General features: G+C 31.1%; 1 protein-coding gene across 11 annotated transcripts in view; it reads right to left on the bottom strand.

Moving 5' to 3' along the window:
- LOC115243012 overlaps positions 1-22,306 on the bottom strand; it is a 58,417-nt gene that overhangs the window by 25,760 nt on the left and 10,351 nt on the right. For 8 of the 11 annotated variants that reach the window (XM_029819675.1, XM_029819661.1, XM_029819682.1 and 5 more), the window contains one exon: positions 4,422-4,481. In XM_029819675.1, coding sequence (XP_029675535.1) covers positions 4,422-4,481 — 60 coding nt within the window. Of the gene's footprint in view, positions 1-4,421; positions 4,482-9,965; positions 11,176-22,306 lie in introns of those variants that run through there. The other 3 variants (XM_029819729.1, XM_029819725.1, XM_029819736.1) reach the window with 3 other exon arrangements.

The following is a 22,306-nucleotide window of genomic DNA, read 5'->3' as shown; positions in this document are numbered from 1 at the left end:
ATTTTCTCGGAAATGATATTATAAAAGAAAATGATTATAGTCGCAAAACATTTGTCAATTCGAACATCATGATTGATTCTAAAATTAGTTAAGAAACACGTTCGCAAACTATAATGTTGCTTATTTTAATGTTATCCTGTAAGATAAAATAAATAAAATATTTTAATCTTGATTAAAATAAATGTATTCATATATTCTTTTGCTTATGTTTCACTTTCATTCGCATGATCCATTATTTGCACAAACAGTTTCGATGCTCGTTTAAATCTAATAGACTAGCTTTCCATCGGCCAATTGGTCGTGGCAATTGGTTAACCAATTAGAACCAATTACGTGCGTCACATCCTTTCGAGTGGACGCGCGCGCGCAAAAAAAAAAGAGTCACGATTGTCGAACGTGAAACCTAAACCTAAACTTGTCTTGCGGGAGCAAGACGCACGTGCCATGCTCGTGTACCACATGGACCACTTCCCTATTCCCCCTAAGCATGCGATATACCATTGTCTCTCGTTGCAGCGTTTAATGATCGAATTAGGACGAGGCTTGCGAATTAAATGACAACAGTTTTACAAGCGACGTCATTAAGGATACGACGTATAATTAACTTGATGGAATAAAGCAATTTTCTAACATAAAATATAAATAAATATAATAAATAAAATATAAAAAAATATCTCTAGCAAAATATTGACTTTTTCATTACCTTACTTATTTGCTTTCAAAAATAATTAAATGATATTGTAAATATTTTCGCAACATTTGGTTGTGATCGCCAATTATGTAATTTTGACGAAATCGCCTTCTCTTTTTCAAATTATCAAGCATACAAATTTCCATTAATGTGCACATGATTGGTGATGACGTAAACAGTATATTGATGAAGGCCTGATGTATTATGTTAATGATTAAGATCGATATATAATAATTCTTCAACGATTCGACATTGAATTGCCGACTACATGTGACTTGAATAAATATTGAATGAATACAGGCGGAAAAGAAAAAAGCAAATTCGATCAAACGAAAGAGCTTGATTAACGGGAAATCAACATGATTATTTGCGCGATAGATCTTTGACGAAGTACGTCTTGCAACATTTTCGACGTCATTGTTATGAAATGTATAATAATAAAAGTCTTCTAAAAGAAAATTATTTTCACGTAGAGAGAAGAAAGAGAAAAATCTTTAACTATATATTCTTGATCTGAAATCTTTTTTAAACCTTTATTTTTTCTCTTATTAAAATATTTGCGGAAGTTTTATTTCTTTGCAAGTTTTATTTCTTTTTGGCAAGTTATTGAATGCTTTGAAAAAAAACCTCTTAAAACCTCTTTAAGAAAGAAATCTCATTAGTATGCTTTTATTGAACTTTTATATTGAAATTTTATTTATCCGTTTTCGAGTCAGAAATCGAAATGATCTCTTTTTTTGCCTTTTCTCAATTGGAAAACGTCAGCATTGCGTAGCACCAGAGCAGTTGGCGTTTATTGTCAAGTCTCGTTAAGACCGGAGGTTAAGCGACAATTGAACCGCAGGAGGCGGTTTAACAAGACAGATAACCGATACAGTATAAGTATTGTTTAAGGATGCGCAAATATTTGTGCATATTTGTATATTTATTGTATTTATGTCCGAGATATTTCGATATTCAATAGACAATATTTTTAGTGGCATTCTCGAAAATAGTGCATTATTGTCTCAAAAATTAAAATAGTATAATATATATTTTTTTTTTCTAAGAACTCTTAAGAGAGAAAAGATGAGCTATTACAGTTGCTGCTTTTATATATAAGAATGTTTGCACAAAGGTGATGTTATAAAAAAGGTTATTGCTTATTGTACTTTGTACAAAGTATGAAGTACCTCATATAATTTTTTGTAACCAAAAAGAAAAGATATAATGTATGATAAATTTTTTTTTTAGTCAAAGATCCGAGGATTCTTTTTCAAATTTGTGCTAAAACCAGAAAACACTTAAAATGTGTATAAATAAAATTTTAGCTATATATTTATTTAAAAATTTTAAAACAAACTGTTTTACTACAAAGATTTTAGAAATTTATATTAATTTTTAAAAGAAGAGAATAGAAGAACAACGAGAATTAATTTGATGCCAATTTGGCAACAATTTGTTATCAAATTGCTTACTGGGTTATATAAAAAAATGCAAAAGTACATAAGCCTTCTTCTTCTATTTTTAAGCATTCTAGATTAAAGCTTCTATGTTAGATATAATATCGAATTATTATTGATAACGCTGTTAAAGATAACCGTGAATTTCTTTGGAATATTTTAAATATCTGATCAAGTTAAGTTTTTGTAAGTCTCTGATTAATTCGTAAGATTGCAATCTTACGCAATATTGCCACGTGTGCAGCGTTAACTGCGTTTCTACTTGAAATAATTTTGATATCTGATTTGTGCATTGTTTACACAGCTTTTATGTCGGGCGCTAACCGTATTACATAAGTTACGTATATGTACCTATTTTATTTTTGTTACGTATATATATCTTTATTATAATATTTGCAAATTTTATTATTTAATTAATTAAAAAAAGTGAAAACAATGATTATTTATGATATAAATCGTAAAATTATTATTAAAATACTATAATGTATAGACGAGTGGTAAATAATATTTAATAATGATGAGAGAGAGATCGTGCAATAAGCATAACAAGATGATTGATATACTAAATGCAATTAAATAATAATATTGATAAAGCGCTTTAATTTATCGTGCACGATAAATAATATCATCTAGATATTACCAAAGATGATATGATCAACAGCTACAAAATTTGAAAACTTACCATAAGTATCAAGCTATCATAAGTCGATAAGTAAATTATAAAAGATACATTATCAACTAGCCAGTAGAAGGATCTCTGTTTTACCTACAGTATATTCAACATGGTACGAGTGAATACTTCGCTAGAGGACGTCAGAGTTACAATTTTATGCACTGAACTCAAATGGAATGACACGTGGTTTTGTGCAGTGACAGCTTCAACAGCTGATCGACAGAGATCACAGATTTCAATGAAGATTCTCACACATCTCTTCAAAAATATCTTTTTATATAACTTACATGATTTTATATATGATTATAAGCAAATAAAAGACCTTGTCATCTTAAATAATGAAATTAATTGTGTATAAAAGACGCGCAATTAAAAATAATTACAATTTATTGAGAAGTATGATATTAATGAAAAAATTTGAAATTTTTTACCATATAGTTTTTATGTAATAATAAAAAATGTAAAATAATTACTGACATGCAAGTTATAAAAATTTTGTCTGAAATAGTCTTTTTTATATATTTCATAACTTGGATGTTATTCATTCGAAATCAGATATATCGAATCATGTTCGAGAGGTTGTTTTAATTCCTAAATGTGCGAGAAAGGATTTATAAAAGAATACGTATCTCTTATTTTGATCTACATATTTAAAACTCCTCAAAATTGCAAAAGGCCTTCCATATATTTCTTTTGTTTTTGTAGTCCCATGCTTATATAACCTTATTTATTATAAAAAAGTGAAAAATCAGTTCTCATGTAAATTTGACGTGACTCATTTCGTGAATGCACAATGCAAAAATTTGCATGCGCGCATATGTGGGCTATTACTATGACAGCTGGTTTGTCACAGTAGCATAAACTTTATTTACAGCCAATCCTTTATTTACATGAAATTAGACAGACATTCGTGCTCGTGTATTCTCGGAAAGAATTACTGTCTCGTACAAGCGCTAATTAATCATTCACTGTCGCGAGTTAATGACAGAACTTTTCGAGATATATTTGCTTTTGTTGCAAAAACATTGATTCAGCGAGTACATATCCTTAATAATGTATTAAAACTTGGATAGTATTGTATATTCGAATATACTAAATAATTACGGTAAATTATACCTTATAATTAGTAATCGTGATTCAATTGACGTTCCATCAGTCGAATGCATCAATTACGTGTGTGTTATTATTCTAGCATTAATCTAGTCACTCACTGGAAAACTGAATCATTCGACCCTGCGCCAAATCTCAACAAACTAAAAACTGGAATTGTATTCGGCGTAAAAAAAAGCTACGGAAAATGATTAATCTTGTCTTTTTTTGTATAATTAACAATTTATAACTTTCTGATTATAAGTTTTCATTAGTTTTCAAATTATATTAAAATCGTACAGAAACTATAGCTACGTATTTAATTCATGGTCTTAAAATAAGACCAATGTAATAGAGGGTCAATTCAGAAAGAAATAAAATTTATCATTAACAACTCTCTCTCTCTCTCGTAAAATTAACGATTCTCATAAAATCTTTTAAAATTTATTTGTTCCGAATTCGTGCGAAAAAACAAAAGATTAAAAAAAAGAGAAACACAAAATTTTTTATTGAGAAACTCACTCACCGGTGTCGTTTTCGTGCCCTTGGGGCCCGTCTCCCACATCCTCGGTGGCTGTAGAGAGCGCTGCAACAGAGATAAGGAAAGAGCAAAATAAGATCAGTAAGTGTGACTACCTACCATTTTATATTAGGGAGACATTGAAGACAGGGACACAGAAGGGGGACGGGAAGTAGGGGTCGCGATTATTAATGCGAGTCGCATCGTAAAGTTATGTGCCCTTGAGACAATCGCGATGACTTCCACGTTGACGGACATTGACGTGCATTAAACTATAAACTATAGTACAGAGTCCCGTGACAATTAGCTCTTTGTTGGAGTTATTTATGCGCCGTGATCTTTGACTGAACCCTGGATAAAAGGCCTGGATGAAACGAAATTAAGCTCGTTTGCCTACTTGATTATTACAATTTTAGTGTAATAGAATTATATACCATCTGTCACACATAAGAGTATCGCCTTACAAATTTACACACACTCTAAACAAATACAGTTATTATTACATATATTTATCTAATAAACTAAATTCTGTTGTTGTCAAATTTGATCTGTCATTTTATCTTATGTATAAGGTTAATTTTTTTAAAAGGATTTCTCAAATAATTTCTATTTTAATCGGCCAAAAACAACTTCTGAATCATTGCCGGAACTTGGCACAATTACACCTATTATGGATTGCACCTAATTGCGCATTATAGTTTAATTCACGTGCATATAACTGTCGTGAGCGTGATGTGTCAGTAAATCGCACGCTACTCGCGTTAATTAGCGAATCCCGGCTTTAAATGCGGATACAGCCTACACGCGTGACGGCGTTTCAAACGACGAAATTATTACACCGTTACATATAAAATATCTCTCTCCTCCTTATCTCTCTCTCTCTCTCTCTATATATATATATATATATATCATCCGCTTCTATGGGATATCGATTGTGCGCGTAGATATACGAAAATTTCGCGAATATGATCGAACTCGGCAGCGTTCTTGAGTCAAAATACAGCAGCCGGTTCAAGGATCATCTGGATCGTGACGATGAGATGTCCTCAATGAACCGAGGCGTGAGCCGCAGCGTTTCCTCAAGGTGAGCTTCTCTTTATTGCCTGCAACCGAACAATCCGTAATTCGCGTAGTAACCAGTTCGAATGGACCGAGCACACTTGTTTCTCTCTTTCATTTGCATTCCTCTTCAAACAGTTCTTTTCGAAAAGTAGAATTTTTACAATGAATAACTAATGCATATAAGTAAGCCTTTACATTAGTGAACATGAATCCCGCATTGTCCGGTGCTTTAAACGAGTTCCACCCGTGTTTTCAGTGCAAAACAAAGTCTACAATAAATCCAGTTTCATATAATAATTATAGATTTAGATAATTAAAGGCTCTGTTTCAAACTAGAACACACTATGATATAAGGTAGATCTTGCTTTGCGAGAATAGTTGCAAATGCATGTAAAAACGTGTAATTATAGATTTATCAGTTTTTATTTTTTACTCAAACAGCTGAATAATGTAAAGGTTTATTAAAAGTTTTTTTTTGTATAAATTTAATTTATGATTAGTATATGTTTCAATCAAATATATCGACTTACTTTTAAAGAGTCGTTTCAATTCTTGAACGAGAAAATATACATAGAAAAAGTCTTATTTTTAACAGTCTTAAAATATATTAAAAACTGATCAAAAGATCGGTGAGGTATAGTTTGGATAGTTTTCTTGTCATAAATCGAAGCGAACAATCGCTCATGAAGCGAGGTAATATTGTACTTTGAACTTTTAGGTACTTTCAGCACCGTTATTCTCTGAATTACTTATAGATTTCTTCCATTAGGAAACGCTTGTATTAACAAAAAAAAGGCTGAAGTATTTACTGATAATGCATATGTAATTCTGCGTTTATACTCCTTCTTCGAGAATTGCGAAATCTACCTATTTCTTTTTCTTTCCCTTTTTTTCTTTTAAGTTTTTTTTTTTTCTCGAAAGGGCATTTTCTTTCTTATTACAAGCAGTTGTTTATAACTAATATCTATAAATACTAATTATTGATCACACCGGATTGACGATCGAGATCCAGGAGTTTCGCACGTGCACACATTATCGGATTGCGTGTGCCGGATTTCTATAGGAATTCAGAATAATGTGTCGATTACGTGACAACGATGTAAAATGTCTCCCTTGCATTCCAATTGAAATGATGTCAGGAGCCATATTATGAGAATTTATTTAATATAAATTTGTAAGCGTACAAGGTAATCGCAATGATAATATATCGTAATGATATTCGAAGAATATTTTAATACTATTTTTTATCCTTGGATAAAACATTACAATAAAATATTTGATAATTTACACATTATATATGAGTCAATATTGAAGCTACATAAAAAAAGCATCGAATGGTCCGGCTAACCAAATTACGAGATGGGTTAATTTGTTGGCCCTTGAACTTTTTAATCACTCGACATTATGAAGTTATTGATGCCTTAAGTGACATTAGCATACTGGAAATCGGCACGAGCGGCCTATGATTTACTTAAACAAGTCTCGTGCGTTAGTAATTTCGAAAGGATGTTGCAATCCAGACATGTTATTCAGCGGATCGATTGCATTTGGAAATTCATGCAGAGGCGCACGCAAAAAAGTAGCTTTTGTTTCATTATTATCATTTGATTGTATCTAGTATTGTATCAACGTAAAATTGACAGCGAAACATTATTAATTTTATTGTGACAAAAAAAGAAACAATATCCGTAATAATATTTTACGTATTTTTACATAATATGCATTTTATTTGTTTAATAATGACTACCTCCATGCATTTGGATATATTCAACAGAGTAGATTAATTTTTAAATCGAAATAACGGTTTCTTAAAAGAAACACAAAAATTTATATTTTTTTAAATTATATATAAATATGTTAAATTATATATAAAATATGTATCATTATATATAATTCCATTTTATACATAGTAAAATATAATAAAAGTATAAAAACAAATACATGAAATTGTGTGATACTTTTCGTTCGATTTATGATAAGATTTCAAATCTTTCTGTTTCCGCGATTCCATAAAAAATTTTTGCGTGCGCCCCTGGATGTCGAGATTATTTGCGTTTTTGAATGGAGCTGTAAGCGATGCCGCAAGCAAGCACGAAAGATGGTGAGAGGCGATCTCGGGATTATAGAAAGTCTTCAAAGTCGATTTTTAACATGCGCATCTCGCATCATCGGAATAAAGTGGAGCGAATTAATATCGGCATTTCAAGTTAGAGAAATAACTTTTTTGAGAATTTATTAAAAATGTATTTTGATGGGAATGTCACGTATAAAAATCTAGAAATATTGAAATATATTTAAGTCTGTTATTGTTCGAATATCCAAATAATCTAATGTTTAAATATCAAATGTCGAATATTGTTTTAATGTCCAAATATTTAATTGTTTAACTGTCAAGATATTATAATATTCGGACATCAAGTATTTACATGCATTAATATCCAAATATGTAGATATTTATAAACAATTATTTTCAAGTATCTTTTGAGAAAAATTTATACGATACCCTGTATAAGTTTTCAGGTATGAAAATAATATTCGCTCATGATAATATTTGAATATTTAAATGTCCGTCGCGTGTATCTTCCCGACCGTTCGCTATTTGGGCTGCGTACTTGGATGCCAAGTATCATCGCTCGTTGCGAAGATACTACACGCGCGATATGACACGAAAGAGACGGGAGTGAATAAGAAGAGAAATGGAAAAAGTGAAATACCAAGTGAACAGTAGGAAGTCAATGGAAACAACGTGTGGTTACAGCCGGCTTTCATTTGCATACGCCATAATATAATTGGTTATTTGCAACATGCGCGCGCGGCTAGCGCATTCATAATTCAAATATTGCAAGTGATAGCTTTTGACCTTGGAACAATGAGAAGACGCAGAAAGATTCTCAAAATATGCTGCAATGACCAATATTAAGCATTTATGATTTTCAATATTACACAGTTGTCGTGAAGCAGAGAATAACTTTGTATTTAATTTTCAAATTAAAATTTTATTGAACTAAAGTTTATTTTGATTGCCTTTATCAATGTAATATATTTTTTTCTTCGAAAAGTACGTAATCTTTTCCCTAATAAAATAAAATATATTATATTTCTACAATATAAATTTTTTTCATTAATAAAATTTAAAAAAAAATCATCTTATTGTTAGTAAAATTTATCTTGATTGATGGATAGAACATGAAGGACCAATTTTATGGTCATCTTGTTCCTCCGACTTAATGCCACTTAATTTTTTTTTCTTTTAAGGAACGTTACAATGTATGGCATAAACTGATCACATCGGGAAATATGAGGCAATGGATTATGACAGCATATGTCACAATAAATCTAGAAATGTTATAATAAGACTATAATAAGAGTCGAGACTCAGTGATTTAAAATTATACATTATTTTTACATGCTTTGCATGCTTTACATGTAAAAATATTAAGACAAAATAATAAGAAATTAATTAATCTTATTACATTTTTATTGATATATATCACGTTTTTAGAAATGTTTTATATTTTGTAAGTTTTTCTTCCATTGCGTAAATACGAGCCAATATAATAAATGTTAAGAAAGAAAAAGATTAAGAATTGATACGTCTTTCTGATAACGATGGCTTTATAAAGTGGAAATTACATTCTAGAAAATGTAGACAGACTATATCGAAGACAAAGAGTAATAAAGTCAATTGCAGTTAACAAGATAACATCGCGATCATTCAATTGAGAATCCCTCTTGACAACGCACGCACGTGCATTCATTGTCGATATTGTGCAAGCATGGCATTCGCGCGCGAAAGGGTGCTCAACGGGTTGTTGCATTCACAGAATTCCGCACTACTCTATAATTAGGCTAATTATAAGCTGACGTTTTCAAGCCTGAATACCGGAACAGAGCGATTCGTACGTTGCACTATCTAAGCTTTCTCTATAAATTGGTCTTCCTTCTATTTGTTTATAATGTAACTATACTCCAATTTGAGAAAAATCAAATATAATACTTATACAGATAAATTATAATAATTTATGGAAAAATTATTTGTGATAAGAAATAAAAAAAAAATTTATTTTAGAGAGAAGAAAAAAAGTTAAATATGAAAGCTACTTATTACAAATGCTTATTTATTGTTAATGTAATTTTAATAAATTGAGTTAAAAAATTTATCTTGATTTACTCTATAATAATAATAATAATCTCATCTCTATTTACATATATATATTCGATTAAAATTTCAGTTTTGATGGTACTAATAATTAATTAATTATTAATAGCATAATTAATACAATAATTTAATTTTGATTAATATTGCAATTAATTAACAATGCAAAACATGTGACTTTGGGAAAGCCTGATATATTGATATAACAGGAAGAAAGCAAATAACAAAAGAAATGCAGGCAGTTGCAAAAGTACGTCCGAGAAAGTGTTTTCTTGCCGTTATTCCGTGCACGCATCGCGACGCGTGGAATCGAGTCGCGCGTATGTACGTACCGATTTCAGCATGTTGCACAGAGAATTCCAACATGGTCCACTGAAGATTATCGGCGACCAATGACGATGCCGGCGATTACTATTCTGATACGAGCGATAAACGTCGGAATGTCGGAAGATACCGGGAGAATCTCGGAGAGTCGCTCCGATCGATCAATCGATCATTCTTTTATTATTCGCGCACTTTCAGGCACTCGAGGATCCAACACGAAAATATTATGATGTGGATTTCAAGTAAATATTACGTAGTCGTAAAGTGTGAATATATATATATATATATGTATTTATAAAGATTTTATAGGAATAAAAGGAAAGTAACAACGCGCTTGAAAAAAATGCCTTTAAGATTGATGATTTTACGGAAATTTAACGACAAAAAGACCGAAGATTGAGAGAGTTTAAAAATTTGAGATTTTGAGAATTTGTGAGACTTAAATTGGCGAATGAGATTTCAAAATCGAGGAAATAAAAATTTCTCAAGTAAGATTTATGATTATGTCGGAAACATTTCAGAACTCGAAAATCTTAAAAAGATATCAATCTTTAATAATGGCAAAAGAAATTTGAGGATTTGAGGAACTGACGATGCCAGAAGGAATGTAAGCATCTGGAGACTTAACGATAGAAATTTGAGGATTTAAGAAAAGAATCGAAATCGGGAGATTTGCCGATGTAATAACGTGTCCAAAAATAAAAAAAAAAATAATAACACTTTCAACGAGAACTTTTCTGTTCAGTTTCGCAACTCTGGATCAATTATAACGTCACTTTCTATACAATTAAAGAATTACTTCTTCCTCAAAGTGCGATCTTCCGTCGAAACACCGTCGAAATACTAATAAAAGATAAGAAAAATCGTAATTCCGTTGATGAAGCTTCAATCGACAGATTGCCGTAATCGCACCTGTCAGATGGGACCAATCGTAAATTCCGATTCGCGTGATACTCGAAATGATAAGATCGATGGTCACGGATTACACTTTTTTCGGCTTAATTAGGCTTGTCTCGCGCGCGCGCGCGCGCGTTTTGATACACCAAAATGGCGATGGCCGAATCTTTTACATGCGGAAGAAGAATAGCTTACATACGACGACAAGAGGACACGCTCCAGTAGAAAGCGTTCGAGACGCACTAATACGCTCCAACATCACGACACGGAGCAAAGCCGAGCCGATCCCACGAGACGTCATTGCGCGATACGCGCCCTGAAGTAACGGGGCGAGTAAATTGTGTGTGTACGTGTGTGTGTATGTATGTGTATGTGTCTGTATAATGTGTGCAAAGAGTGCAGAGAAGAGAGAGGCGGAGAGAAAGAAAGAAAGAGAAAGGCTGAGTTACGAGAGGGGGAACAGGTAGACTTTTCACCTTCGACAACCACCGAGTGATCGAATGGAGCAAAGTGAGAGAGAAAAAACTTGTAAATGGGAAATTTAGCAAGGAGTTAATGGAAATTGACGTTTTGTTTTGATCAATGTAGTCAATATTGGAATGGGAGAGAAAGAGAGAGAGAAGAGTTGATTCCGTTAAAGCTGGAATTTGTGTATATATTTCTATTCTATTATAAAAGCAAATTATTTCAGATGTTTTTTGAATAACAATAATTTACGGCGACGCATGGAAAATAACAGCTGTTATTATATAAGTCCACGGACTGTCCTAAGCTTATCGGAGACTGATTTTCAAATATTGAAAGATAAATTAAAAGAGATATCAGTTGTTTCAATATCGTATCGAATTTCTCAATAATGATTAATAATATTAATAATGTCACTGAGAATTATAAGACTAGAAGGGACAGTACAATTTCAGGCGGATAAAACTCGAAAAAAAAACATTGAAATTTTATATAGAATTTATCGTATTAATTTATATAAAATTAAGTGCAGAAAATTCCGAGATTAAGAATATATATGTATTTGAAAATCATTCGATCGGAATGTACCGAAGAAGAACGGTTGTTTATTAAAATTCTATCTGCATGATTAATGGTAATTCGCGATAAAGACATGAAAACAACATGCTATTTTACCACCCGCAGAGGATAATTCTTTTATTTGCTTTCTCAATAATAATTATTTTGCGATATTCGTTTCAATTAATTCTCCACATTCCTCAACGATTATCAATCAATTTATTTGACATTAAGAACAAATAAAAATGTTCGAACATTCAGAACATTTAAGATAAAAGTCTTTTCAGATTCTTTCAAAAGGCTATTAAAAAACTATCAAATGTCTGAAATATAAATGTCTTTTATACAAATCTTTAAAACATTTTTAAAAAATCAAAAAAATTAAAAAATATAAATATAATAATTTAGCAAAATTAACAAAAATTAATAATATAAATAAATAAAAGATTAAAGAAATAATATTAATAATAGTAAACAAAAAATCTATAAGAATCTTAATAAAATTTCTGTGGATACATATTTGTAATTGTTTCAGAATGACTAGGATGTTCCTGTTCTTGGAAAAAGTCTAATGATGTCTGAAAATCCCGCGATTGCAATCAGATAATAATCAGATAATAATCGAACATCCGTCACGTTATCGTCGAATAATTCTATTTATCTACACGATCAATTATTCTACCGGATGCGAACTCGTATCGGTGACATATTAATTCTGTTTGAATGGCAAGCACATAACGTGTAATTGAAGCGTGATGAACGCCAAGCGGAAGCAGGAAGGAAAGTCGACAGATTCGTCATTGTGGCTAATCGGAATAATAAGCGATCATTTTCCATTGCCAAAGAATCAGTCGATTCCGGATTATGATTATGACATCAAGCAATCGATGAAGGACGACGCGCTTTGTCTAATAAACATGTGTTTTTATCTTGATCTCGATTATGTCGTAGCATCACAAGATAACTTTCCTTTTTTTTCTTGCCTTTCCTATTTTTCTTTTGTTTCATACATGATATCATACTAAATCGTTAGACTTCTCGTACGTGCGTTTTTCAAAGTAAAGATATTTAGGTCAGTACAAGCCGTTAAAGTACTGATGTTCGTGAGATACACAAAGAGTAGACTTGTATCGTTCTCTTAAAGTATTATGTACATCATAGTGATGGAAAAAATCACTCTCAGTAGCAGAACCACTTTTGACCTTTACCCAAGTTCTTCTCACAATCAGTCAAAGAATAATCAATCTTCGGCTGAAGAGAATCTAATGTCGAAACTAGCTATAGTTATACTTTTTCTAATTTTTACGATATATAATAAATTTGCAGTTAAAAATATAGTCAAATGAACTATTACTATGATCATGCTTGTTTCTTTTTGTTTCGTTATCTTTTTCCTTTTATTTGTTATCTTCTAGTAAAGCAAATGTTAAAAGCATAGTTATATTGAAATAAATATGATTGCGTTATTTACATAAAAATAATTATTTTATTCCTTATTCCTTATTTGATATTTTACTATATAAATATTTAAAATTATTATATATATATACAGAGTGTTAAGAAAAACCATTCAATATTTATATGGCAGATAGGACACACTATACTAAGTAAAAAAACCTTAGTAAATATAGGTTATATATTATAAATTATATAATTATATATATATAGCAGTAATAATTATAAAAATAGAAATCTCAATCATAATTATTTTACTATGCAATTATAGTTGCAAATACTAAACACTTTTCTCTTATGTGTAATTATTTCACATAATTATATTTCATACGCGCGTAGGAATGCAATGTATCCGTTGTCATACACTAATTCAAGATGTAATATAACCGTCGCACATTATTGTAATGACAAAGACTGATGAGGTCGGAATCAACTTGACTTTATTTCTTTAAGCCAAGCGAAAGCTTAAGTCCTAATTGCAGAACTGTTTTCTTATTAAAGATTAAAGAATTTCAATGTGAAAGAATAAAGTGTGATGAGTATACATAGATAACATAATTTTTTCAATTTATTTCAAACCGATATCTGTTTATTCAGTCAAGAGAATAAAACTTAAACCAGACAGGTAGAAAATAATTTCTTTATTTTTTTACAATTGCAGCTTAATTTGTGAAGTATAAAAATATTTAAAATAAATATAAAGACAATGCAAAATATGAAAAATTAATTGTTCAAGTTTCATTTATGTTTTATTCAAGTTTCTCTTTTCTATTTTCGAAATATATGCAAAACTATTAATTTTCAAATTTCTCAGTTTTTAAATTTCTTGTAAACGTCGACAAACTCTCAAGATTCCATATTCTATATATTTTTCGAGTACTATCTTACAAGCTCGACCGATCATTAAGCATGTTATCAGCGCTTGCACGTGATACAAGTAATCATTTAGCTGCCCGATATATATGTATATATTGCCACATACACACACGTGTTCTCTTTATGTATCCTAAGGCGCTTCTCGGTGACGACATAAGCCATATTTGTACTTGTGATAATGACGACCTCGGAAAGGCCTCGTCGTCGACCTCTTCTCCGATCTCTTGATCTCGGATCTCTCACGTGGCTCCCGCCACTTTCTGATCCGTTCATAGAAATATTCTCTCAATTATTCGACGACTATGCTTGATTAGCTCTTAGTATATTGATGGCAGTCATTTTGATCCAGCAACGGATAAATAAAATGCAAAATTGATTTTTAATATTTGGGACTTCCTCAAATTCTAGGAGCTTGGAGACACACGAAGAAAATAAAAACGCATTTTCAATGTTTCTAACGGCGACGTAAAAAAAGCGATTACGTAAATTTTAAAATGTATGTGTGTTAAAATACACCTAGTATATCAGTATAATATATATGTAGATTTATAGTGCACATTAAACGATTCTTCGAAACTCATGTTAGATCATAGCGCTGAAAAAGATATAAAATGGTTGTGAATTTTGTGGAATAAAATAGAGTTGTAGAGAAGTTTCGAAACTTACCGCGCGCGCAGCAATGAGAAGAATAAATTAATATGATACTTATGAAATTCAAGAAACTTGAAAAAGCGCCTGATATTTATAATTGGCAATAATAACATAATTAAAAAATGATCAATTAAGACGTCTGTTATCGGGAGCGATGTCGCGATATTTAATGCACGATGAATTAATTACCAACCAACCAACTCTTCTCGTCTTGCGATTCTTGCCATCTTTGCGATTTCTAAAAATCGCTCTCGAGGCTTGCAAGCTGTGATAATAAAACAAAACGCACGTAAGTCAAATATAATTCGTAGGTATGATGTTGCCAATCAGTATACACGAGTGATAACGCGCGAGCAAAGTCAACGAGAGATAAGGTATCGCGCGAGTTAGACTAAAAATCGAACACACGTCAAGCGAGATATATACACGAGGTACAACACAAAACAAACAGCTTCTTAATGACAACCGGACAAAATTTTCGACTGAAAAATTCTACTTTGATTTCGATTATTGTGAAACCTTTTTTTTTATAAAACCGTCTATATTACAAATTTCTTTCTTTCTAAAGAAATAAACAATATTTTCTATCAATAAATCAACAAACCTTATTATTTACCTTCCAAAAAAATGGTCCGTAAATATTCTCGGCTACTCATCAAAATGAGTAAAACAGAGGGGAAAAGAGAAAATATAAGCAAACAATTTTCGGCATCACAATTTTTAGAATCACATTCCACAAAATTAACCGAAATTTGTTCTTCAACGTGTATGACGTATTTATTTTTTAAATATCGTGTCAAAATTCGAATTATAATATTAATAATTAAATTATTAATAATGATTAAATTGAATGACGTCCATAATTCATTTACAATTTATAATCCTTCATCGTATTTATATACTGTGGCCTTGATTCTGTTTAAATATCGAATCTCTGGCCAATTCTCTCGCATGCTGTTAATGACCGATTATAATCAATTGCAAAGAATGATACTTAACGACTTAAATATTTTACTCGATTTTATAATCTCTGGTAGTAATAAAATCAGAAGATGTTTGCTAACAATAAGCATACAGTAAATTTTTAGAAACTTTCGCAAATCATTAAATAAAAGACTGTTCTATTTTTACACAAGGCTTTGATAAAATTGTTATCCTTCAGACATTAATAAACTTTAAGTTGTGATAATTTTCATTTAAACATTGCTCTCTTGTATGTAAATTCAGTTTTTTTTTTTACTTGTAACGCAGAATACAAAAATTCGATCGAGCTAATTTTAGATATACAAATCTTGGCGTTAAGAATATATAAATGATTTATTTGTCTGCACGTGTGTATCGCTATTTTTAAACCGATATCGCTCTGTAATTAAAGAAATTTTTGAAGACACGGGATTGAAGCCACATTTTTCTGAGAACAAGTATGTGAAAGGAAACATTTTGTAATAAGTTATCACGTTGTTGCTCACGAGCCAAATTGCTTGCTCGTAATTGTATTGTTTTTATCGGAATCTCTCTATCAGTAGATACGACATCTAGAAAACATACTATTGTCCAAATGAATCGTGACTCTTATCTCTGTCGGGAAAATAACAAAACAGAAAATTCCATTATGATGTTGTTAGTATGTATGTGCGTGTGTGTGTATTTTGTGTGAACCTCTTAACTATAAATAATATTGTTTTCCAACATAATCGAGATTCTAATAAAAAAAGAAAATATATAGAAAACAATTTTCCGTGTAAAAGAAAAATTTATTTCATTGCTTTCAGATGGATTCCGTTGAAATAAAAAACTAACACGTTTGTAATATATCAAATATTTGCATGGCACAAATATATGCAGACAGTGACTTATTCGTTGCAAGATAATTTAATTCTTTCCTCCTAGAGAAGTTTTGTCTTTTTATAATTAATAATTTATTGTTTTAGAAAAATGATTTCAGAGTAATCTTATATTTATAAATATTTTGGTACATTAAATAAGATTTAGAAAAATAATAAAGTATTAGACTTTAAACTAAAAATGATATGAAACAATCATATATTTTATTGTTATACATATAGTATTGTCCAAGAGCGGCACAATAAACCAATTTTCCTAACTACCACTTTTCCTAACTACTGCCATCCTCTCCATCGCGATCTATCGTTTATCTACTATTTTCCCGCGAGCGCTCTCATCCCATAGCAGGGAGCTACAAGGTTAAACGCGGTGCGATAGCGCAATAGAGAGAAGGGGATAAGTGCGAGGTAGGGATCTCTATCATGGACAATGTTGAAATAAATATAACAAAACTAATATAAGTCTCTTAAACTGACATATCTCTATTTCTCAGCAATTAAATGCTGATTAAATGCTATTTTATCAAAAAGTTGGTATGTAAGCTTGTTTCACTTATCGTTAGCTAATTTATCAGAAGCCTTTAGTTCAATAAAATAGTGCTTAAAATAGTGCTCATGATTATTCATCAAAAGCAAAATAGGAATTTAATAGCAAACATCTAAAATATAGTCCCGTTTTCTTTTTTTTTTTATAAAAGATATAAAACGTCTATCTTAGACTTAATTGCGCTTTAAATATGAAGATATAATAGAGGTAATAAAAAATCCATAAAACAATAATAAACATTTATGACTAACGGTTGTAAGATCAGTGAGATATAATTAGAATGATATGGAATGGGACATACACACGTTATCAGAAATTCCGAATGGTATTCTTTCGCTTTCGTGTGTGTATGTATGTGTGTATGAATACTTTATTTGAACAGATGCCAAGAGATATTTTCGGGAAATGCGTAATTTAGGAGTTGAATATATAGTTGTCAAGACATTTATAATATATAGTAGAGATATATGATAGAGATGTCTCTCTCGAATTACATTTCCAACTGTAAAACACAGATCTAAAAATTCAACATCGAAGATTGATTGCTTTCTTGAACAATAAATCATTTCAATCTTGTTTGGATATATTTCCTTTTCTCTGTCTCTCTCTTTCTCTCTCCCTCTATAAAAATATTTCTCTAAAAGAAATTATTCTCTGATAAAGAGCGTCTGTGCACGAAAAAATAAATAGTAATAAATAATAATAAGCAAAAAATAAATATTTAATAAATTTTGTTGTATTTATAAGGTATTTTTACGATGAATAAAATCCGCTTTTATTTAATTGATTTAACTGTTCGATTTTCAATAAAGAAATAAATCTTAAATAAATACATTTTTTCTAAAAGCAAGACTAATTCTCCGTCCTTTCCTCGTTAATTAATTTCTATATTATATTTCTCTCAACGCATCACATAAGTTCGATTCAAATTAATATTTCGCCGATAATAGTTTAATATTAACCGATGGATTGCTTTGTCTTCGCATGGTCTTTGTGTGTTTTATATTGCGCATAATTTGCAATAAAAAATCGCAGGGAAGAACTGTAATATATGATCGGATCGAATCGGATCACGATCCGCTTAAAACGTGGTATGAAGGATAATCGTTTCAACTTGCATTTAATATATCGTCGCCGTCTCGTCTCGTCTCATTGTTAGCGACGTCAAGGTGAGACGGCTATTGTGAAGGTCTGAAAATGCGTTATACGGCATTGTATGCTTATTTGCGCATGATTAATATCACCATTAGGCGATATTAAACACTTCTTTGCGCATAATTTATATATAATTTAATCAAAAATCAGTTTTCTTTCTCAAGATAAGCGGGAATAATCGCTACGTGTCTTCTCTCAGCTAATTCATCCAACTGATCATGATAGGAGATACACTACATCGATTACGCCAAAGTATTACTCTGATCTCTATCTTAAATTGGGAAAAATGAAAATGTAAAAAATATAATCAAAAAATAAAATTTTATAGATTTTTTTATATCAGATTAAGCTTTATCTCGTGATCTTCTAAGTAAACATCATAGACATCGTGTCACATCCCTGATTTTAGCATATTTTGACTATCTGTATATATGTATAATGATCTCTTTAAAGAATTTCTTTAAATTTGCTTTCAATAACCTTTATTCATCTCCTTCGACACTAATATCGTACCATCTCCATATCATGAGTTGCCCGCCAGTTGATGACGCGTGTATAGCCGTACATAATCTCGGAAATATTGGCACGTTAATAGTTTTCATTTCTGATGCATGTCTACATAACTAAATTCTGAATATTAATTAATACAATCTGGCTGTTATTTATATAAAATATATACATCATCAACCATTTTTATTTAATTAATCAAGTAGTCAGATAAAATCTGAGATCTAAATTGCCAAAAAAATAGTTTTGTTTCTTATATTGCTGTATATAAAAGAGTTAAACCAATACTCTCTCTGGAATCAAAACCGATTGTTACATCGTTGTCGAAGTAACGCTACACTTCAATCGATAGCCCTGAAGGAAACCGATCGGCGTAGCCGATACACGCCATTGTCCAAGGATCTTTTTCACTTAAATGCTCAATGAGAAACCCGTTCGATGCGGAAGACGAGAGACGCGAAGGCCTTCCAGGCCCACTTTTTTTGTTGATGTCGAGCCATGCGAACCAGACTCATGTCAGTTTCCATTCACGATAAACCAGTCCAGATATTTGGCCATTCGTGCTAGTTCCGTTTGCACGAAGAATCACCGCGAATCAGAGCAATGGCGAGCGGAAGTTGGTTTTTTAATTATCGCGAATAAGTTAATTATCTGCGAACAGTGCTTATTGTGTATGCAAATAGAAAAAAAATGATACTATATATATATATATATTAATATTTATAAATTAGTCAAATTATGTATCTTTTCTAAATTCGAAAAGGTTTAATTTTTCAATAGGATACAGCACCACCGCATTTCAATCATAAAGTGAGAATTTTTTTAAATATGCGATATCAAAATATATTAAATCATTTGATGCTATTCGATTTTTATTTATGGAGTCATGTAAAATTTATTTTGTATCGTGATAATATTACGAAAGTATCGAACAATTGAGAGAAAAAGTTAATTTGGTGCTTGAAAATTTAAAAATACAAAATATGCTAGAGATATTCGTTCAAATTTTTGTAGTATCATTTTCTTCTCGTAAAATTTATTTTTATATCTGTAATAAACTTTTTATAATTATATTATAAATTTTTTTATTTCTATCTAACTTTCGCAAATATATCTCACATAAATCTACATCTTCCGTAATTAACGTTACATTTTGTACGAATACAATAAATTAAACTTCGAAAAAAAGAGAATTTGACTATTCGATTTGACTTTATGTCTCGTGATTGGATTATTAAATGAAACCTTATCTACGTCGAAAATCATGAGTATATCGGCGAATTAATATGCGCCTTGACAGGCAGCTAATGACTCTATTCGGATACGGATGCATGCCGAATAGTATTCAATACGTGACTCGCATTTATCGTCATGAACGACCATCAACGTTTTTCCTGAATTGACGATCAGACTATACTCCGTAGATGACCTTCCACACATAATTGCGCTCGGCATCCTTGTGTGGGCGCGTTAATCTGCCGTACAGCGTATTCCGTCGCGGATGCTGATGTACTCGCAACATCTCGACGGCGCATTTAAAGGGTTCGTTGTAAAAGTTTCCCGACCGATGGATCGAACGAAAGAATTAGTAATAACCGAAACAAAAATAATAATAAAATACGATAATAATTTCCCTTTTCCTTTGCGATTGTTATTCACATAAAATTTATATACATAAATGCATATTGAAATATGATAATATTTTTCACAAACAGGTTTTCTATTTATAGAGAGAGAAAGAAAGAGAGTTTCATTCAGATAATTTTTATATCTTAAGAGTTTCAATAAAAGATATGCTCGTTGGAATTTTCTTTCGATATAAAAAGAAAACAGAAACTTTATATTAAGAAATATTAAAAACGGATATTACGTAACATGTATTTTGTATACATATTTTTTATGCACATTTTCACGTGTATACAATTGTATATGTTTTTTGCTTTTCTTGGATAAGATAAGAATAAAGAAATCTTTTTTTTTTTTTTAATATTATCGCGTACTTAAGATAAATTCTCTCTTAAATATAGACAAAAATTTTATCGTATACATATATGCGCGTGACACGCGCACGCATATAGCTTTGTAAGTGCTAATCAACTATCATCATGCTACATCCTGTCAAGCTGCATATTTTTCGATACCGTATAACGATACTCGTATAATTTGTTATTTGACGAGTCGTCCGGTTTTTATACGGTCCGGCGATAAGCGCCGCGGTAAGCATGAATATGGATGCAGAGAATTCGCGATGGCGGCCGATCGATTACCTAACACAAACAGCAGGATGGCTTTTCTTCGAGATGATACGTAATACAACGGAGACGTAATCGGCCTCGGATCGCATCACGGCGTGTTCTCATACACCGGAACATAATGATTTTCATGGAAATATCTGCGCAAATCTGCGCTTTGTACGTCGCAAATGCGAAATTTGTCTGATTTTGAAGAATAATTAACTGCGATTGCGCACATAAGTGTAATGTTTCTATATATAATGTTTTTATGTATAATTTTAATTTATTCTTATATTTTTATTTTTTCTTATTTTATTGTTATTATATTGTTACGATTTATGTTATTAAAATAATATTTATATTATATATATTGCACGTGTATGTGTGCGTACTATGCGTGCAGACACGCATCTACACTTTCAAATCAATTTACGTGAGGGAATTTCAATATATCATCTCTTTTATAATTAATCAACTGCTGATTATGACTTCAATTTAATTGATGTATTAACTAATATATCATGTTATTATGAGTTATTTTTTATACTTTATTTGACATGATTTATATTCAAAGATTAAAATATCAACACTTTTGATATCGGTATTTAAGTACCATATAGGCTAATTTATAAAAATTATCGGCAATTCATGCATGATAATAATGATCAAAGTTTATGTATAATTCATAAAAAAAGGATTCTGAAAGCATTTTGCATGATTTCCATAGCGGAAATCTTCGGTGATCATCAGATCTCTGGACTTTGAGACGAGATGATGCGTGAGTGGTTCGTTGCTCTCGGGATTCATGATCCTGTGAAATGACATCACGGCGATTTATTCGGCAAATTATATTTCCGTTAATGAGCATGATGCTAAAGGTCCGCCTTGCGTAATCGTCGGCTACAAACATTGTTAAGCGTAAACGAGTGAGTCAGTTGTTATTATCTTCATTGCAATCGTTTCAGTAGCTTCCTGCTGTGCCGCATCTTAAAGATCATTTATTAACTAATGTCCGGAAACCTGGCTATTCATCCCCGGTAAGATAATTAAGAGCAGTTTCAAGATAAAAATATATCGCTATAAAATTAGCATCGAAAAATTCTGAGAATCTGTAATGATCAATTTGTGTTTATTTAAAATAAATTCTTTTTAAAAATCTT

This window comes from Formica exsecta, unplaced genomic scaffold (genome assembly GCF_003651465.1).
Source record: "Formica exsecta isolate Colony F162 unplaced genomic scaffold, ASM365146v1 scaffold120, whole genome shotgun sequence".
Classification (NCBI taxonomy): domain Eukaryota; kingdom Metazoa; phylum Arthropoda; class Insecta; order Hymenoptera; family Formicidae; genus Formica; species Formica exsecta.
Note: the sequence above shows the minus strand (reverse complement) of the source record. Positions and strands in the feature narration are given on the sequence as shown.